This window comes from Lolium perenne, chromosome 6 (assembly GCF_019359855.2).
Source record: "Lolium perenne isolate Kyuss_39 chromosome 6, Kyuss_2.0, whole genome shotgun sequence".
NCBI classification, from domain to species: Eukaryota; Viridiplantae; Streptophyta; class Magnoliopsida; order Poales; family Poaceae; genus Lolium; species Lolium perenne.
The window spans coordinates 92,202,491-92,224,248 of NC_067249.2; the positions used below are offsets into that span (position 1 = coordinate 92,202,491).

Consider the following 21,758-nt stretch of genomic DNA (forward strand, 5'->3'; position numbering starts at 1 on the left):
GCCAAGATAGGTGGGGAGGTGAGTATTTCCTTCAACCCCCGAAGAGCTGCGTCGGCTGCGTCGTCCTGCATTAATTTGTCTGTTTTCTTCAGCAGCTTGTACAAAGATAGCGCCTTCTCGCCAAGACGGCTAACAAACCTACTGATTGCTGTGACGCAACCAGTTAGTCGTTGCACATCTTTGAGACAAGTTGGCCGTTTGATGCACATGATTGCCTTGATTTTTTCCGGGTTAACCTCAATGCCTCTGTGAGAGACTATGAAGCCAAGGAGTTTTCCGGCTGGCACGCCGAAGACGCACTTCAGCGGATTCAACATCATCTTGTACCTGCGGAGGTTGTCGAAGGTTTCTGTGAGGTCGCTGATCAAGTCGGATCATTTCCGGGTCATGACCGCGATATCGTCGATGTAAGCGTGCACGTTCCGGCCGATTTGGTCCTTCAGGCACCGCTGCATCGTACGTTGGTAGGTGGCACCTGCGTTTTTCAAACCAAAAGGCATAGTAACATAGCAGTAAGTACCAAACGGGGTAATGAAAGAAGTCGCCTTTTGGTCGGATTCCTTCATCCGGATCTGATGATACCCGGAATACGCATCAAGAAAACACAGAAGTTCCGCCCCTGCCGTTGAATCAATGACTTGGTCAATGCGCGGCAAGGGGAACGGATCCTTCGGGCAATGCTTGTTCAAGCCGGAGTAATCGATGCACATTCTTAGTATTTCAGTGTTCTTTTTGGGTACAAGGACGGGATTTGCTACCCAATCGGTGTGGATAACTTCTATTACAAAACCTGCCTCTAGTAACTTAGCTAGTTCCATTCCTATGGCGCGGCGCTTCTTATCTCCAAAGCGTCGCATAGCTTGCTTCACCGGTTTAGCCCCCGGATTTATGTTGAGGTAGTGCTCGGCGAGTTCCCTAGGTACTCCGGACATGTCAGAAGGTTGCCATGCGAAGATATCCATGTTAACGCGGAGGAACTCGACGAGCGCGTCTTCCTATTTGGGGTCCATGTTGGCTCCGACTGAAACCTGCTTGGAAGGGTCGCCTTTGATGAGGTCGTGCTTCTTGGTTTCTATCGCAGCCTTGAAGGAGGTTTTCTGCTCGGAGATCTGCTTCTTGGTGGTCTGCATCTCAGTCGGATCCACCGCGGCTCTGTAGCCTTTCAGCTCTTCTCCAGATATCACAGACTCTGCGAAGGCGGCTTCGCCTAACTCGCACTCATGAGCCTTTTTGTAGTCTCCGGATACGGTTATCATACCCTTAGGACCCGGAATCTTGAGCTTGTTGTAGATGTAGCACGCTCTTGCGTGGAACTTGTGGTAGGTGGGCCTGCCGAAGATGACGTGGTAGGAGCTCTTGAAGGGCACAACTTCAAACGTTATTTTCTCTTCGCGGAAATTGTGAACATCGCCAAAAGCCACGGGAAGTGTGATGCTGCCGAGGGAATTCGCCTTTTTACCCGGAACCACGCCATGAAACTCAGTGTTGCTGTGTTTGAGCTGTTCCTTGGTGAGGTTCATCCGCTCTAGAGTCTCCAGGTACATGATGTTCAGGCTGGCTCCGCCATCCATGAGGCACTTGGAGAAGTCATACCCATCTATGCGGGGACTTACAACCAAGGCGTAGCACTCTTTTGGCACAATTGCAGGGTGATCCTTCCTATCAAATGTGCACGGGATTTCCGACCACCTGACGTACTGCGGCACAGCCGGAACTATGGCGTTCAGGATCCGGGTAGCTGACTTGGAGGCGCGTACTGTTGGTGTCCCGAGGAAAGTGTGGTAAGCCCCCAAGCTCTTTTTATCGAATGGGTTGGATTTACCTGCGGATCCTGCCTTGGGATCCGGCGAGTTATCATCCTCATCCATCGCCTCGGAACTATCTTCCTCTTTGTCTTTGTTCTTGCCCTTGCCTCCCTTGCCGCGTGGGCGGTGCTTCCGGGCTCGCTTGTATCCTGCCTCCGGGTCGTTCTTTAGATCATTGACCCACTTGCAGTTGCGGTTGGTGTGAGTGGACTTCCCTGTAACCGGATCCAGGTGGGCCAGGCAGGGCATGTCTCTGTACTCCTCGTAGGTTTGCGGGGCGCGGGATCCGCCGTGACCTCGGTGGCATGCTGGCCGACCCCTGCCGGCTCCGCCTCCACGTCCGCGTCCTCTTCCGCCTCCTGAACCTCGGCGTTGAAACGCCATGGCGACCATCTCGGATCCGCCACTCTTACGGTCATCGGGGTTCTTGCGCTTATGGCTGCTGCTTGTTGCCGTTATCACGGTTCTTCTTTTGTTGGTGCGGGGGATTCTTGTAGCTGCGAGATCACCGCCTGCGTCATCATCGGCGGCAGTATGATCACTGGCAATGGAGATCATTTCATCCAAAGTCAGCTTGGTTGAGTTAGCCAAACGAGTGAGCGTATGCCTCAGCAATCCTCCTCTCTGCAGTCCACCAATGAAAGCGTACATGGCGGTGGTGTGGTCGACGTTTTCGCACTCGTTCCTGCATGCCAACCATCGTGTGAGGTAGTTTCTTGAGGTTTCTCCCTTCTTCTGGATGCAGGCTTGCAGGTCGCTTGCCGTGGCAGGTCTTTTGTAGGTGCCCCTGAAGTGTTTCTCGAAAGCGGTCTTCAGGTCGAACCAGCAAAAGATGGAGTTCTTCTCGAGGTCACCGAGCCGGATCCGGGCTGGACCTACAAGGTACAACTGGAGCATGCGGCAGGCGATGTTAGGGGTTCCTCCGGCAAAGGTTACTGCATTATAGTAATCCTCGATCCAGGTATCCGGCCTTTCGGTGCCATCATAATGCTTCAGGTTTCCGGGTAGCTTGAGGTTCATCCTTGGCTTTGGTTCCTCTCGAATCATCCTGCCAAAGCACTTCGGACCAATGTAGTCGGTTCTGTATTCGTTAAGGCGATCCCGCGCGTCGCGCGGGCCGTGGCGAGGAGATTGTGAGCGAGAGCGAGATCTCCGGCCGTCACCTCCGCCTCCACCTCCGCCGCCACCGCTAGGTGGTGGTGAGGGAGACCTGCGAGGTGGTGATGGCGTGTATTTCACACGTTCGTTGGGCAACCCCAAGAGGAAGGTATGATGCGCACAGCAGCAAGTTTTCCCTCAGAAAGAAACCAAGGTTTATCGAACCAGGAGGAGCCAAGAAGCACGTTGAAGGTTGATGGCGGCGGGATGTAGTGCGGCGCAACACCAGAGATTCCGGCGCCAACGTGGAACCTGCACAACACAACCAAAGTACTTTGCCCCAACGAAACAGTGAGGTTGTCAATCTCACCGGCTTGCTGTAACAAAGGATTAACCGTATTGTGTGGAAGATGATTGTTTGCGAAAACAAGAGAACAGTATTGCAGATGGGTGTATTTCAGTAAAGAGAATTGGACCGGGGTCCACAGTTCACTAGAGGTGTCTCTCCCATAAGACGAACAGCATGTTGGGTGAACAAATTACAGTTGGGCAATTGACAAATAAAGAGAGCATGACCATGCACATACATATCATGATGAGTATAGTGAGATTTAATTGGGCATTACGACAAAGTACATAGACCGTCATCCAACTGCATCTATGCCTAAAAAGTCCACCTTCAGGTTATCATCCGAACCCCCTCCAGTATTAAGTTGCTAACAACAGACAATTGCATTAAGTATTGCGCGTAATGTAACTAGTGACTACATCCTTGAACATAGCACTAATGTTTTATCCCTAGTGGCAACAGCACATCCATAACCTTAGTGGTTCTTGTCACTCCTCCAGATTCACAGAGGCATGAACCCACTATCGAGCATAAATACTCCCTCTTGGAGTTACTAGCATCAACTTGGCCAGAGCATCTACTAATAACGGAGAGCATGCAAGATCATAAACAACACATAAGCATAGCTTTGATAATCAACATAACAAGTATTCTCTATTCATCGGATCCCAACAAACGCAACATATAGAATTACGGATAGATGATCTTGATCATGTTAGGCAGCTCACAAGATCCGACAATGATAGCACAATGGGGAGAAGACAACCATCTAGCTACTGCTATGGACCCATAGTCCAGGGGTAGACTACTCACACATCACACCGGAGGCGACCATGGCGGCGTAGAGTCCTCCGGGAGATGATTCCCCTCTCCGGCAGGGTGCCGGAGGCGATCTCTGGATCCCGAGATGGGATCGGCGGCGGCGGCGTCTCTGGAAGGTTTTCCGTATCGTGGTTCTCGGTACCGGGGGTTTCGTCACGGAGACTTTTATAGGCGAAAGGGCAGGTCAAGAGGCGGCACGGGGCCCCACACCACGGGGCCGCGCGGCCAAGGGGGGCCGCGCCGCCCTAGGGTGTGGCCCCTCCGTGGCCCCTCTTCGTCTCTCCTTCGGACTTACGGAAGCTTCGTGAGAAAATAGGCCCCTGGGCTTTGATTTCGTCCAATTCCGAGAATATTTCCTTACTAGGATTTCTGAAACCAAAAACAGCAGAAAACAAAGAATCGGGCACTTCGGCATCTTTTTAATAGGTTAGTTCGAGAAAATGCACGAATATGACATAAAGTGTGCATAAAACATGTAGATAACATCAATAATGTGGCATGGAACATAAGAAATTATCGATACGTCGGAGACGTATCAGCATCCCCAAGCTTAGTTCTGCTCGTCCCGAGCAGGTAAAACGATAACACGGATAATTTACGGAGTGACATGCCATCATAATCTTGATCATACTATTTGTAAAGCATATGCAGTGAATGCAGCGATCAAAACAATGTATATGACATGAGTAAACAAGTGAATCATAAAGCAAAGACTTTTCATGAATAGCACTTCAAGACAAGCATCAATAAGTCTTGCATAAGAGTTAACTCATAAAGCAATAATTCAAAGTAAAGGTATTGAAGCAACACAAAAGAAGATTAAGTTTCAGCGGTTGCTTTCAACTTGTAACATGTATATCTCATGGATATTGTCAACATAGAGTAATATAATAAGTGCAATAAGCAAGTATGTAGGAATCAATGCATAGTTCACACAAGTGTTTGCTTCTTGAGGTGGAGAGAAATAGGTGAACTGACTCAACATTGAAAGTAAAAGAATGGTCCTCCATAGAGGAAAAGCATCGATTGCTATATTTGTGCTAGAGCTTTGATTTTGAAAACATGAAACAATTTTGTCAACGGTAGTAATAAAGCTTATGTATCATGTAAATTATATCTTACAAGTTGCAAGCCTCATGCATAGTATACTAATAGTGCCCGCACCTTGTCCTAATTAGCTTGGACTACCGGATCATCACAATGCATTGTTTTTACCAAGTGTCACAAAGGGGTACCTCTATGCCGCCTGTACAAAGGTCTAAGGAGAAAGCTCGCATTGGATTTCTCGCTATTGATTATTCTTCAACTTAGACATCCATACCGGGACAACATAGACAACAGATAATGGACTCCTCTTTTAAGCATATAACAACAATTAATAATTTTCTCATTTGAGATTTGAGGATTGTTGTCCAAAACTGAAACTTCCACCATGGAACATGGCTTTAGTTAGAGGCCCAATGTTCTTCTCTAACATATGCATGCTTAACCATATGGTGGTAGATCTCTCTTACTTCAGACAAGACGAACATGCATAGCAACTCACATGAAATTCAACAAAGAGTAGTTGATGGCGTCCCCAGTAAACATGGTTATCGCACAACAAGCAACTTAATAAGAGATAAAGTGCATAATTACATATTCAATACCACAATAGTTTAAAGCTATCTGTCCCATGAGCTATATATTGCAAAGGTGAATGATGGAATTTTAAAGGTAGCACTCAAGCAATTTACTTTGGAATGGCGGAAAATACCATGTAGTAGGTAGGTATGGTGGACACAAATGGCATAGTGGTTGGCTCAAGTATTTTGGATGCATGAGAAGTATTCCCTCTCGATACAAGGTTTAGGCTAGCAAGGCTTATTTGAAACAAACACAAGGATGAACCGGTGCAGCAAAACTCACATAAAAGACATATTGAAAACATTATAAGACTCTACACCGTCTTCCTTGTTGTTCAAACTCAATACTAGAAATTATCTAGACCTTAGAGAAACCAAATATGCAAACCAAATTTTAGCATGCTCTATGTATTTCTTCATTAATGGGTGCAAAGCATATGATGCAAGAGCTTAATCATGAGCACAACAATTGCCAAGTATCACATTACCCAAGACATTTATAGCAATTACTACATGTATCATTTTCCAATTCCAACCATATAACAATTTAACGAAGGAGAAACTTCGCCATGAATACTATGAGTAGAAACCAAGGACATACTTGTCCATATGCTACAGCGGAGCGTGTCTCTCTCCCATAAAGTGAATGCTAGGATCCATTTTATTCAAACAAAACAAAAAACAAAAACAAACCGACGCTCCAAGAAAAAGCACATAAGATGTGATGGAATAAAAATATAGTTTCAGGGAGGAACACTGATAATGTTGTCGATGAAGAAGGGGATGCCTTGGGCATCCCCAAGCTTAGACAGCTTGAGTCTTCTTGATATATGCAGGGGTGAACCACCGGGTGCATCCCCAAGCTTAGAGCTTTCACTCTCCTTGATCATGTTGCATCATACTCCTCTCTTGATCCTTGAAAACTTCCTCCACACCAAACTCGAAACAACTCATTAGAGGGTTAGTGCACATTATAAATTGACATATTCAGAGGTGACACAATCATTCTTAACACTTCTGGACATTGCATAATGCTACTGGACATTAGTGGATCAAAGAAATTCATCCAACATAGCGAAAGAGGCAATGCGAAATAAAAGGCAGAATCTGTCAAAACAGAACAGTTCGTATTGACGAATTTTAAAATGGCACCAGACTTGCTCAAATGAAAATTCTCAAATTGAATGAAAGTTGCGTACATATCTGAGGATCATGCACGTAAATTGGCTTAATTTTCTGAGTTACCTACAGGGAGGTGGACCCAGATTCGTGACAGCAAAGAAATCTGGAACTGTGCAGTAATCCAAATCTAGTACTTACTTTTCTATCAACGGCTTAACTTGGCACAACAAAACACAAAACTAAGATAAGGAGAGGTTGCTACAGTAGTAAACAACTTCCAAGACACAAAATAAAAACAAAGTACTGTAGGTAAAAAAAAACATGGGTTGTCTCCCATAAGCGCTTTTCTTTAACGCCTTTCAGCTAGGCGCAGAAAGTGTGTATCAAGTATTATCAAGAGATGAAGTGTCAACATCATAATTTGTTCTCATGATAGAATCAAAAGGTACCTTCATTCTCTTTCTAGGGAAGTGTTCCATACCTTTCTTGAGAGGAAATTGATATTTTATATTACCTTCCTTCATATCAATGATAGCACCAACAGTTCGAAGAAAAGGTCTTCCCAATATAATGGGGCAAGATGCATTGTATTCAATATCCAAGACAACAAAATCAACGGGAACCAGGTTATTGTTAATGGTAATGCGAGCATTATCAACTTTACCCAAAGGTTTCTTTGTAGAATGATCAGCAAGATTAACATCCAAATAACAATTTTTCAGCGGTGGCAAGTCAAGCATATTATAAATTTTCTTAGGCATAACAGAGATACTTGCACCAAGATCACATAAAGCATTACAATCAAAATCTTTAATCTTCATCTTAATGATGGGCTCCCAACCATCCTCTAACTTTTTAGGAATAGAGGCTTCACGCTCTAGTTTCTCTTCTCTAGCTTTTATGAGAGCATTTGTAATATGATGCGTGAAAGCCAAATTTATAGCACTAGCATTAGGACTTTTAGCAAGTTTTTGCAAGAACTTTATAACTTCAGAGATGTGGCAATCATCAAAATTCAAACCATTATAATCTAAAGCAATGGGATCATCATCCCCAATGTTGGAAAAAATTTCAGCAGCTTTATCACAGGCAGTTTCAGCAGTTTTAGCAGTTTCAGGCAGTTTTTCGCGCTTTGCATTCGAAGTGGAAACATTGCTAACACCAATTCTTTTATTAGTATGAGTAGGAGGTGCAGCAACATGTGTAGCATTAGCATTACTAGTGGTGGTAATAGTCCAAACTTTAGCTATATTCTTCTCTTTAGCTAGTTTTTCATTTTCTTCTCTATCCCACCTAGCGCTTGATTCAGCCATTAATCTTATATTCTCATTAATTCTAACTTGAATGGCATTTGCTGTAGTAGTAATTTTATTATGATGATTCTCATTAGTCATAACTTTCGATTTCAAAAGATCAACATCAGCAGCAAGACTATCAACTTTAGAAGCAAGTATATCGATTTTCCCAAGCTTTTCTTCAACATATTTGTTAAAAGCAGTTTGTGTACTAATAAATTCCTTAAGCATGGCTTCAAGTCCAGGGGGTGAACTCCTATTATTGTTGTAAGAATTCCCATAAGAATTACCATAGCCGTTGCCATTATTATAAGGATATGGCCTATAGTTGTTACTAGAATTGTTCCGGTAAGCATTGTTGTTGAAATTATTATTTTTAATGAAGTTTACATCAACATGTTCTTCTTGTGCAACCAATGAAGCTAATGGAATATTATTAGGATCAATATTAGTCCTATCATTCACAAGCATAGACATAATAGCATCGATCTTATCACTCAAGGAAGAGGTTTCTTCGACAGAATTTACCTTCTTACCTTGTGGAGCTCTTTCCGTGTGCCATTCAGAGTAGTTGATCATCATATTATCAAGAAGCTTTGTTGCTTCACCAAGAGTGATGGACATAAAGGTACCTCCAGCAGCTGAATCCAATAAATTCCGCGAAGAAAAATTTAGTCCTGCATAGAAGGTTTGGATGATCATCCAAGTAGTCAGTCCATGGGTTGGGCAATTTTTAACCAGAGATTTCATTCTCTCCCAAGCTTGAGCAACATGTTCAGTATCTAATTGTTTAAAATTCATTATGCTACTCCTCAAAGATATAATTTTAGCAGGGGGATAATATCTACCAATAAAAGCATCCTTGCATTTAGTCCATGAATCGATACTATTCTTAGGCAGAGATAGCAACCAATCTTTAGCTCTTCCTCTTAATGAGAAAGGGAACAATTTTAATTTTATAATGTCACCATCTACATCTTTATACTTTTGCATTTCACATAGTTCAACAAAATTATTAAGATGGGCAGCAGCATCATCAGAACTAACACCGAGAAAATTGCTCTCGCATAACAAGATTCAAGAAAGCAGGTTTAATTTCAAAGAATTCTGCTGTAGTAGCAGGTGGAGCAATAGGTGTGCATAAGAAATCATTATTATTTGTGGTTGTGAAGTCACACAACTTAGTGTTTTCAGCGTTGGCCATTTTAGCAACAGTAAATAAAGCAAACTAGATAAAGTAAATGCAAGTAAACTAATTTTTTGTGTTTTTGATATAGCAAACAAGATAACAAATAAAGTAAAACTAGCAACTAATTTTTTTGTATTTTGATTTAGTGCAGCAAACAAAGTAGTAAATAAAACTAAGCAAGACAAAAACAAAGTAAAGAGATTGAGAAGTGGAGACTCCCCTTGCAGCGTGTCTTGATCTCTCCGGCAACGGCGCCAGAAAAATATGCTTGATGGCGTGTATTTCACACGTTCGTTGGGCAACCCCAAGAGGAAGGTATGATGCGCACAGCAGCAAGTTTTCCCTCAGAAAGAAACCAAGGTTTATCGAACCAGGAGGAGCCAAGAAGCACGTTGAAGGTTGATGGCGGCGGGATGTAGTGCGGCGCAACACCAGAGATTCCGGCGCCAACGTGGAACCTGCACAACACAACCAAAGTACTTTGCCCCAACGAAACAGTGAGGTTGTCAATCTCACCGGCTTGCTGTAACAAAGGATTAACCGTATTGTGTGGAAGATGATTGTTTGCAGAAAACAGTAGAACAAGTATTGCGAAGAGATTGTATTTCAAGAAAGAGAATTGGACCGGGGTCCACAGTTCACTAGAGGTGTCTCTCCCATAAGACGAACAGCATGTTGGGTGAACAAATTACAGTTGGGCAATTGACAAATAAAGAGAGCATGACCATGCACATACATATCATGATGAGTATAGTGAGATTTAATTGGGCATTACGACAAAGTACATAGACCGTCATCCAACCGCATCTATGCCTAAAAAGTCCACCTTCGAGGTTATCATCCGAACCCCTCCAGTATTAAGTTGCTAACAACAGACAATTGCATTAAGTATTCCGAGTAATGTAAATAGTGACAACATAATTGAACATAGCACTAATGTTTTATCCCTAGTGGCAACAAAGACATCCATAACCTTAGTGGTTCTTGTCACTCCTCCAGATTCACGAGAGGCATGAACCCACTATCGAGCATAAATACTCCCTCTTGGAGTTACTAGCATCAACTTGGCCAGAGCATCTACTAATAACGGAGAGCATGCAAGATCATAAACAACACATAAGCATAGCTTTGATAATCAACATAACAAGTATTCTCTATTCATCGGATCCCAACAAACGCAACATATAGAATTACGGATAGATGATCTTGATCATGTTAGGCAGCTCACAAGATCCGACAATGATAGCACAATGGGGAGAAGACAACCATCTAGCTACTGCTATGGACCCATAGTCCAGGGGTAGACTACTCACACATCACACCGGAGGCGACCATGGCGGCGTAGAGTCCTCCGGGAGATGATTCCCCTCTCCGGCAGGGTGCCGGAGGCGATCTCCTGGATCCCCCGAGATGGGATCGGCGGCGGCGGCGTCTCTGGAAGGTTTTCCGTATCGTGGTTCTCGGTACTGGGGGTTTCGTCACGGAGACTTTTTATAGGCGAAAGGGCAGGTCAAGAGGCGGCACGGGGGCCCCACACCACAGGGCCGCGCGGCCAAGGGGGGGGCCGCGCCGCCCTAGGGTGTGGCCCCTCCGTGGCCCCTCTTCGTCTCTCCTTCGGACTTCTGGAAGCTTCGTGAGAAAATAGGCCCCTGGGCTTTGATTTCGTCCAATTCCGAGAATATTTCCTTACTAGGATTTCTGAAACCAAAAACAGCAGAAAACAGCAACTGGCACTTCGGCATCTTGTTAATAGGTTAGTTCCAGAAAATGCACGAATATGACATAAAGTGTGCATAAAACATGTAGATAACATCAATAATGTGGCATGGAACATAAGAAATTATCGATACGTCGGAGACGTATCAGGTGGTCGGTCCGATTTCTTGCTTCCGCCATCTGATTCTCCTCGGCCTTCCCGGTGCTGGCTCCGGCTCCTGTGGCTGCCTTCGCCATGGCGCTGGCTGCCCTGGTCGTTCCGGCTCCGGCGAGGCTCTGGGTCGCGGCTCCGACGAGGCTCTGGGTCGCGGCTCCGGCGAGGCTCTGGGTCGCGCTCCTCATTCCGACTCCTCCTGGGCTCGGGCTCACGAACATTGTTCTGGTTCCGGCGTGGTTCCGGCGAGCGCTCCCTGTTTCTGTTTCTTGGCAGCACGTTGTCGCGGATAACAATCCCACCATGCCCTGGGGGCCTGGTGTTTCCGGCTGGACTACGGCGGCGAGGGGGTCGCGGGTAACCATTAGGCGGCGGAGAGGGATTGCGATATTTGTCTCGTCCAGAGTACATTGCATCCTTTCCCTTTCTTGGATCTGACGAAGGCGTCTTTGATGGAACGGGGATCGGATTTGGGTGTTCCCTGGTTTTTCTTCTGCGCTCCGAGGATCCGGTGTGTGATTCATCATCAGGATGCCGATTGGCGCGGGCGTCTTTCTGCGCGGTAGATACACAGTTATCCGGATTGGATTCCAACCTGCGCGAAGTATCCGCCTTGCTTTGCTGCTGCATTGCTGAAGTGACAAGTTTGCGGAGGTAGTTGATGTCAACCTCCTCGTCTTTCTTCTTCAACAGCTCCGCAGCTTTTAGCATGTTGTCCTTGGGGGTTTCCAGCGGCTGCTGCTCTGCGGGCGTGGCGAAGTTGATTCTGCGAGGCGGAATTGCTTCTCTAACAATTCGATCGGCCTCCGCCTGCGCATAGGTCATTTTTACTTCCCACTCTTTCGCCATGCTCTTGACCTGCTCGAGTGTGGCAGCGATTTCGCGATCCTGTCTGTCGAATTGGTCCGCCAAACCTGCAGCTTCTTCCCTTTCTTCCCTTAACGCGGCTTCGGCATCGGCGAGCTTCTTGGCTGTGGCCAGCATTTCCTTTCTAGTGGCCTCTAGGGCCTCCAGATCTGCGGCGTCACCCGGGGTTATAGGTTTGTTAAGAACTGCTCGTGCAAGCATCTCTTCAGCTGACAGGAGTTCCTCCGAGGAAGAATCCATGCGGGGTCGCTCCCGTGACATTGGAGATCCTTGGCGGGATGGCTGAGGGTCAGATTGGTCGGTTGCCTCTTCTGATCCGGGTTGCCCCAACGCTGCTACGGTTGCGAGAACCTGCTTAGGCTGGGCGGATTCAACTTCAGGCTGATCACCGTATCCGTATTCCCTTATCTTGCGAACGAAGTCATCAGACTCCACGGAGGGGGTATCTCCCGAAATTGGGCTCAGATTGCCCAAAATCGACTCTTCAACCGGAGTTTCGCTCTCTCCGACAGGCTCAGCCTGATCCGGATCCGCGTCGTTTTCCGGTGCCTCTACCTGCTCAGGACCAGCTCCGTCTTCTTGAGGGGCGGTTCCGGCGGTATGGGCCAAGAAGTGTACGAAGTGGCACCTCTGCTTTTCTAACACAGGAGACCAGGCGGATCTGCATTGGTCTTCCACCGTTGTTTCTGCTCGGGCGGATTGGGTGGGCTTTGAAAATTCCAGATCCGAGGCGGAATCTTCCTTGGGAAGCTCCTGCATCTCAGATCGGATCTTCGCGACAGCGTCCAGCTCTGCGGCGGTCGCGTCTGCGTTACTTACCAGTGGGTTTCCGTCGGAATCGACGGTTTCCCCGATGAAGATGTGTATGCCGCCAATTGGGACGATGGAGAGCTTGACGGGGTTTGTCCTAGCCGGAATCCAACACTCATCCGGAGGGACGATCGGCAGATTTCCGGCGTAGAGGACGCGCCCCACAGCGATGGTGTCGTCGTAGCTTCCCATGGCGGAACCCTCCCGGTTCCGGCCTCCAGACGCCCACGGGCCCCACGGTGGCGCCAACTATCGTTGCCTAATCGACGGTACCTCGGAGGAGGGATCCTCACGAGGGGAGAAGAAGTAGGGGCCACGGGCGGAGTGCTCTCGGGACGGTGGTACGCGATTTACCCAGCTTCGGAACACCGCACGATGACGGGCCTACCGCTGCTTGTCCGGAATTATACGGGCGCTTTCGCGTTGTTACAATGAGTTGTGGTTGTGCCTCTAGGGCTCCCGGGATCCGGCTTATATAGGCGCACGGATCTAGGGTTTACATGGAGAGTCCTAGCCGGAATACAAGTTGCCTAACTACGGTACAATGTCTTGCCGTGTACGTCAAGGATCCGCCTTCCTTCAAGTACGTGCTGGATCCGGATACTTTATGGGCCTCCACGGATCCGGCCTCCTTCGTAGGTCGGTCAGGATCCGGCTCCTCGTTCCTGGGCTGGACTTCATCCTTCATGATCTACAGCAACTGGACTGCCCGATGGGCCACATGCCTCACCACCAACTATGGGCCACCCGGGCTTGCCGGATCTAGGCCATGCCGTTGATATACCCATAAAGTATACCCACAACAACCACGCCTCGTGTTGACGGGCATCGCCGGCTCCTCCTTCACCACACGTTTGGGGACGCTGTAGGGCGCCGAGCGGTACGACGAGGACGGCGTCGATCGGGCCGGTCCTGAGGAAGAAGATTTCGAGGAGGACGAGTACGTCGTCCTCCTCGGCTGCCATTCCGGTGGTCCTCCTCGAGGAGACGGTGGCGGTGACGGCGGCGTCTCCAACCTTGGAGCGCCGTTGCGGATGTCGCGGATGACGCTGCGCCCCGGAACGCCCCAGAACAGGGCGCGGCCGTCCTTGTTCCAGTTGTTGGGCCTGCCAACGAGGCCGACGGTGATGTACATCTCGACGTCATACTTGGCCTTGAAGTATGTCGCCCACCACTCGTCGTTGTCATTGGCCGCCCATGTCGGATCCGCCCGTTCCTTGGTGGTGACTCCATTGGTCCGTGCCCGATTTCGACGGCGGCGGGACGCCAATGCCGTTCACGGCCATCTTCCAGCCGCCGCTGCTTGGCAGGCGCATGTCCGGCGGGACTGGATATCGGGCGTGGTACAGCGCCCACGCCTCCGCCACGGTTAGGCTGCCGCGGCCGAAGCCGTTCGCCGCGGCGATCTTGCGGGAGGATGAGGTCGACATTGTTTGGAGCGGCGAGGAGAAGATCTGGGAGGGGGGAGGCGGCGGCGACGAGAAGGTTTGGGAGCGGTGAGAGATTGGGACGAACCGCAGGGCGTCTTAATGTACAGCGGCGGCAGCGGGTGGTTGCACGCAATAACGCCGGCGCGGACGGCCACGCGGCCATGCACGACGAGACGCGTCCATGCGTCGCCTGGGAAACCAGGGACGCCATTAACGTCGCTTGACCAAAGGTAGGCGACGGGGTTTTAGCCTTCCGAGCCGCTGACTCGTCGGGCCCGCTCCGCTTCGCCTCGCTTTTCGTCGTATCTGGCGTGCCCGGTGCGTCCCCGTGGGACGGGAACGGGCTCGGGGCGCCGAACACCGTATCGGGACCGCGCCGGACAAAATTCGGCTTTGGGGGACGTGGCTGGAACGGTTGGAGATGCTCTAAGTATATGTGCTCTAAGTATGTGTTTGTGAGTGGTCATGGAGTTCCATTCATTGGGAATAGTAAGTATGTGTTCGTCTTCTGACATTCTCTTCTTCTTAATCTTATTTAGTGGATGAGGCATTTCTTTTACCCCGTTTCAAGAAAAAATGATACGGAGTACGTATAATTTGGGATTTGGGACACTTGTAAATATATTATTTTTCGTCCACACGATGACACAAATATACGACCACAAATCCATAAGAAACAAAGGCAATCACGGTTCTTTTACTGGCAGGAAAGGGAGCCGCCACACCAAGTTCATTTCGGAATGCAATCCCATCCAATAGAAATTTCAAGTGGCTGATACACTGACAAACAGCCAATGTTTTGCGAGGGAGGTAAGAACACCATGTCGAAGAAGCCGCATTACATCATTTTCTCACATACCAACTTTAAGATGCTTACTGTACAACTTTTGCTATCAAGATTAACGCATAGAATACTATGCCAACACATAGAATAGATATACATTGAAGCAGTTTTTACAAATCATGGAGATTTTGGCTCATGGAACTTGAACCAAAACTTACAGAACCCATGGAGCACAGCTCGCCGTCTGTATCAGGGATTAGGCCCGCTTGTTTCCGAAGGTCCAGCACGCTCCACCATAGTATCATAGAGTTGCCGGCCGTTCTGCGTCGCGACGATGAATTAAATCAAGTATGTAAGAACGAAGCTGTTGAGCTTACGGTTAACCAGTGAACTTACGAAAATCACAGGGAAGAAATGAATTTGGCCTTCGGGTTTTGTTTGGGTCTCTTTGAAGTAAACCAGGATAGGGAATTGTGGCCACCATAGTTCCCAGTTCACGAATGTTGAGTACCTATGCATGCACTCGATCATTATAAAAATATTGTAAAGCTCTTACCATAGTAAGACAGATTAGTTGGACAAGATAGTACAATCATTGGTCCATAATAGATGTCGTTCGAGCTCTAAACATATCGAACCAGGAACCAATACCTTATCTCTTACAAAGACTAGCTAACTACCCATGCTTTGCTACAGTAAGTTTTATTTGCATTCCCTAGTTGTTTAGATCATTATGGCATCACGGACCCTAACTTTATGCAAAATAAAAATCATCTAAAAAATATTTAATCAATTAATCAAAAGTTCAACTTACATATATCTACCACAGTTAACATTTCAAGTTGTTGGAGACTGCACATATCCCAAACACCATCTATTTACGAATGAAGGAAATAAGTCCCACTAACAATAAGAATTCAAATTAGGAATTCAAAATAAAATGTTACCTACGAAGAACAAAACTACAAATACTTGCTAGCCAGAACAAACCTGTTAATTTGCTTATTATTATTTACAAAAAAAAACTCGCTGCGGGGGTCTCCCTCATTGCTTTCCTTTTTAAAAAAAAAACTGCTAACACATGTATTTTGTACAGAAGGTGCCAATACACAAGATTAAAAGGCATGCTTACTTCCAACGGTTCTTGCCACCAACAAAAACATTTTCGCCTGATTCCTGCAGCTGATTTCCCACTTTCACTTCCTATAATAAATTAATAATAGAAGCATATGAAGTTTCAGATAAGATGTGTAGGATCATCTGTGACAACTGAGCACTGAAACAACTCAATCTTCATGGTATGGAAAAGAGAAACTCTCTCCAAAATAGGTTATTAATGGTAAAAGTAGTAAAATCGCTTATGTGCTTGCACTTCTGCAGAACTCGGGCTGCAAGTCTAGTACAGTATACTTTCATAAATAAATAAATAAATAAATAACTCTGTCCAGATATCAATGCGGTAGCCAGCAAGTAACTAGTAGAATGACAGCTTCTAAATAACAGATTTACTTATATCAGTTGTGAGTATTCCTAACTTACCTACACCAATTTTGTATATATGTATGGCGCATATTCCTGTCATATAGCCTAAATATATTCCAGCAGCCAGTTTTGGGAGACATTCACGTACTTCAGGATACTCCTAAATATCTAGTTCACACCAAAAGGTAAAATGGACTAACCAGGGCCTCATCATCAAAGACGAATCTAACTCTAGTAGTCTGCAAAAACAAATGAGTGAATACATATTTGTTAACCTATATAACTTGACAGATGGTCTAAAAGAAGAACACAACCAGACTGACCTGGAACAAAAGAAGCAGCCCCAGAAGGCCTACAGGTGCAGCAGCAAGAAGGTTGTCCGCATATGCAAATGCACCAGCAATCCCTGCATTTTGATAACAATGGTTACTGGATGGAGAAATTACCATGCCAACAGATACTAGATATCTCTTCTTCAGTTGATGTAAGAGTACATTTCCAGAGAACAGAGATGTTCTACTTACTACCTCCAGCGCTCACCAAGTATAGCAATCGGTAACCGGTAGTCTGGGTCAGGGACAACTGTTTCTCTGGTGATCTTTGCCTTTCTCCCAAACTGCAAGTGAAGTAGGATAAAAGTCACCAGATTAATGAAAATATAAAATTGAAAGACGGATACAAGTCAACAAACAAGTTTGTATACCAACCACGGATACTACTGATGTGCGTCGTTGTTGCTTCCGGCCATGCGCCAGGCCAGGGAAATATCCCCTGCATGGTAGATTTGCAGTGCTCCGCAGTGGAGCAGCTGAAGCCACTCCAAGCGAAATCACATCTCTAGCTGAAGAAATGATTAAATACAAAATATTATGTGCATCGACTTTCTTCATGTCAATGGAGGTGTTTCATTACTTCCATATTCCACCACCAAAATTGAGAATTGAGAATGCATACATGTAAATCACGAACGATTTGGCTTAGCCACCTTATGTGGTAGATTCAGATTTATGGAGCAGGTCGCAGGTAACTAGGTAAGCATCCAGTTTGATTTCGGATGGACTGTCCAACGACTAATCCCTGCTACTACATATTTTCAGGTTATTACTGGTCTACTGCAGCACTGCGTCACACTGTCTTTGGGAAACTGAAGATTTAGTAGTGGTATGCATGGGTGAGGAATTTAGACATCCAGTTTGATTTCGGATGGACACCATGCGCCCAAAATAACAGGACCAAAAACACCCAATCCAGTCCACCCAAACCACGCTGAAGCTATAACTTTGAGAATGGTGGGAAGACGTGCTACGCATGGATGGCAGTGGGAGAGGAGGAGTTCCTGGAGGTCGGTACCTTTGGGCGGAGCGGCGAGGAAGAGGGGAGAAGATAACGAGAGAGTGGTCGCCATTGTTGTTCCTCTCTCCTCTGTCCTCTCCGCCTCCTTTCCGCAGCCCTCTTCTGGGTTCGTGGCGCACCTGAGTGGGCACGTGTACAAGCACGCGCGGCGAGCCACCAAGGAGATCCCTTGGGCCAACACGCAATATTTTGGTGGGCTCTAGACCTGGGCTTTTGATGATGGAAGATAGACTCTAATTCGAAGTATGAATTGGCGTTTGGAATTATCCATCTGGTCTTTGGAGGCCTGAATTCTGTTTTAAAAAAAGGAAGAAGCTACCACATGTGCCTGCCCATGCCCACGCTCCCTCCTCGTCGCGGCGCCCTAGCACCGCCATGGACACATTTGAGCCGCCGCCTGACACTAACCAACCCGCGCGATCCAATCGACCCCACCAGATCACCCATCTCACGTGGCTCAATGGAAACGTCAGGTCGGCCACGTCGTGGAGGACAAGTGGCTATGCTTCGGCCGCGTTCCCAGAGACCCGACCCGAAGATCCGATGATGTCGGCCTTTCCCTTGACAGCTTCGGCTCCATCTACAAATAAGAAGCGAGCGAGGCCAAAGAAGAGGAAGAGGCGTGAAGAGGCAATCAACGGTGCCAAAGACGTCAGTGGTTTTCACTGCGCCCTCCAAGTGTTTGTTCAAACGCCCCCAAGGTATCAATTGTTGACCCCTCTTCGAATATTTTCAATTCGACCATTCCTTTTAGGTAATTCAGAATGTTCGTCTTTGAAAGAACGAGATGTCGCCTAGAGGGGTGGTGAGTATGCGTTTTAAAAATAATTACGGATTTGGCTTGTAAGAATACATAATTAAACTAATCCTTATTTTACAAGCATTAAACCTAAATAATCTAGGATCAACTAAGTGCACCAACAACAAGTTAAGCTAGGAAAGACAACACAAGATATATATAAATATATAACACAAGAGATAAACAAGATATAAGTACTTCAAACACGATGGTTGTCACAAGGATGTAAACTCAGGTATAGAGATAACGCGACACGTAGGGACTAAGATGTAATCATGTTTTCCCTTACATGAAGTAAGGTACGCCGTGTTAGAGAGATGCATATTTCCACAAAAGTATCCCGAACGCCATGAAGTCTCGCCTTATTCTCCAAGCCATCTCACGAGTACAAGGGTCTTTTTCTTATGGCTAGCTTATCCTCCACTCCGAAAACTTCAAGCTCCACAACCACTTCATAAGCTTCACGAAGGAGAAACCTGGACATCTTCACAATCTTCCACAAAGGAGAAGCCGGGCATCTTCAAAATCTTCCACGATGAGGTCACTATAACACCAACCGTCAAGCTTACTTGGAGGTCACCCTCCAAGATTAACAAGCTCACAGTCTCTCACTCGAACAAATCGTAATACAGAGCTCAACACTATGCAAGGATGCACGTCAAGACTACCGAAAAAGTGCTCAAATCCTTCTCATTCTAATCCCACCAAAGAAACAAGTGCTATGAAGAAACTAGAGAGGAAGAACAATGGTACAGGTCAACCAATGACTCTAAGATCTAGATCCAGTAGGATCCCCTCATTTACACGAGGAATGGATTGGTGATGATTGTAGATCTAGATCTCCTCTTCCAAATCTCTCAAAAAGATGCAAAAATCATAGGAGGGAAAGGAGAGGAAGCAAGCTCAAGTGGATCAACAATTAAGGTCAATTTTGTGCTCAAGAACCCTAAAAAACGGTTGGGAAGAAGCATTTTTTATAGGAAAACAAAATATGAATGTTTGGGCCAAAACGAGTAGTAAAGAAAATATAGCATTTGGAGATATCATATTGGACATAAATATGATACTTCCTCCGATCCATATTGGTTGTCGCTAATATAGATGTATGTAGATATATTTTAGTTATAGGTACACACATACTAGTGGAAGTAATGTGAATCGAGGGAGTATTTTGATGTGATAAAAGTCATTAAATGATTTTTATGCACCTAGGTGAAAGGGCATCGCGAGGAGAGACTCCGTAAAGTTAAACGGCCTCCCATACGAGCAGGGCTCGCCCATACCGCATGTTTGTACCATGCGGCACTGACTCCGCCTCGTCAAACACTTTCACCACACGAAGACAGATGTGATATCCGACATTCACAGACACCACAACTCGTAGAAACCTGACCTCCAGAAGGGATCTAGATGGGGAACATGCAGAGGGCATCATCCTTGCTGCTACACAAATCATTAGAAGACAAGGCATCATCTCCTTCATCATAAACCATTCATCATTATCACCATCTCCATTGCCCTCTCATCTTGTTGTAATTCCAACTGTCATTGTGGATTTGCACTTGTATTCATTCATATACCCGCATTCATTCCATATGTTTATGATGATGTTGTTGAATGGTTCCATAACTGAGTAGTTCACCTTGTTCTTGGGGAGATGGAGAAATGGTAGCAATATTATGATATGAAACAAGGATGAGTTATAACTTCGGTTCATGATTGTGTGTTAGTTTTCTTTGTGCATATTTTGTGAAGACGACCATGTAATATTTGTGTTCGGTACTAGAGATGGATTTGCCCTTATACATGTGGTAGTATGTACGGTGCTATGTGACATAACATATAGTCATGCTATTCATATGGATCAAGGGGATAAGGAGAGATTCACAAAGTTCATATCAATATCCATGGAGAAACCCTTAATTACGAGGGATCGGTGTGGCTTTCTTACGGTCATCATAGTGGATATTCGGGATGAAATAGTACATATGGCTTTCTATGATCATCTTTCTCTGGAACTCTTCCCACACATGTCATGAGAAAAGAAATAGATTTATCCTAATCATACGTAATACCGATGCTAGTGGTGGATTCTACATTCCCCAAGAACATTTTGCCTTACTAAAGTTTCATTACTGTCTACATTGCGTTTCTATTTTCATGTCTACTTTAATTTTCAGTTATTACTTTTCACACACAATAACTCTCTTTAAAACACCCTTACTTGGAATCGGGGGAGGATTATAAGTATTCTTTGATAAAGAGTTACGAGGGGCATAAAGACCTTAACCAAATAGCTTTCCATGGTTCGATACTCTTACTATTGAAACTAGCTTCAATATACATATGCTCTTGCAGTCATCACCGATGATGCATGAGGTACTCAATGTATGGCTCGGTACATTTTATGACCGCGTTAGTTGCGAGAACCGTCGCCTAGTCCAGAGCGTTAGGTATGGCCAAGTCGATTTCCTTTGGTGGCATGATCAAAGGGTTGTAGATGTGATTGAGGAAAACATCCATCGGTGGTATCTCTCTTCTTGAGCTGATGCGCGATAATTTTTTGACGTCCTCGTTCTGCCTCTTATCGATCTGATTAAGGGCGTAGCCCATGAAGTGACCGCCTAAATGATCAACTACCATCTTATAGCCGTCATATTGGAGTCAATCATGACGAACATGTCATCGACTTGGGAGACGGCCATGTCGGAGTCGCCGAAGCAGTTGAGTCGACTGATTCCCATTTCTTTGGCGATACACGGTCCATGAGGAGTGATGAGTAGAATTTATGTACACTTTTAGAGCATAATTTATGCATAGTTACCACTCATCTCATGCTTAATCTAGCTACAACTATGCCTATTATGCATAATTACTGGTTTTCACTTATTTTCATTTGAGTTTTGCACAACTAGCAGTTTAGGTATATTTTACCACGTTTTCTTGTCTTTGATATGTGTGTGGGTGTTATGGGTGATTATTAGAAAATAAAGGCAAGATGAGGTAAGAGGGCATAATATGAGGAGCTACAGGCACCAGACTTAGCCATTTGAGGAGT

General features: G+C 45.9%; 1 protein-coding gene across 3 annotated transcripts; it reads right to left on the bottom strand.

Moving 5' to 3' along the window:
- Positions 1–15,106: 15,106 nt before the first annotated feature.
- Positions 15,107–18,058, bottom strand: LOC127295725 (uncharacterized). 3 transcript variants are annotated; one of them, XM_051325711.2, is made up of 8 exons: positions 17,899–18,058; positions 17,256–17,389; positions 17,089–17,164; positions 16,872–16,954; positions 16,749–16,787; positions 16,199–16,269; positions 15,463–15,577; positions 15,107–15,387 (listed from the first exon to the last, which is right to left on the bottom strand). In XM_051325711.2, exons 1-8 carry the CDS (start codon positions 17,951–17,953, stop codon positions 15,316–15,318), a joined length of 645 nt encoding a protein of 214 aa, XP_051181671.1. In that variant the 5' UTR covers positions 17,954–18,058; the 3' UTR covers positions 15,107–15,315. The 3 variants fall into 3 exon arrangements, with proteins under 3 accessions (XP_051181671.1, XP_051181672.1, XP_071678007.1); XM_051325712.2 differs by lacking the exon at positions 16,749–16,787; XM_071821906.1 differs by lacking the exon at positions 16,749–16,787 and having other exon boundaries at positions 17,076–17,164.
- Positions 18,059–21,758: the final 3,700 nt, after the last annotated feature.

Bases quoted from the DNA above. Each gene is read 5' to 3' on its own strand.
- LOC127295725 (XM_051325711.2), bottom strand. From the start codon at position 17,953: ATGGCGACCACTCTCTCGTTATCTTCTCCCCTCTTCCTCGCCGCTCCG. The intron at 16,955-17,088 runs GTGAGCGCTGGA...ATCAAAATGCAG, and splicing joins GTTACCGATTGCTATACTTG to GGATTGCTGGTGCATTTGCA. The intron at 15,578-16,198 runs GTAAGCATGCCT...GTGCATGCATAG, and splicing joins GGTGGCAAGAACCGTTGGAA to GTACTCAACATTCGTGAACT.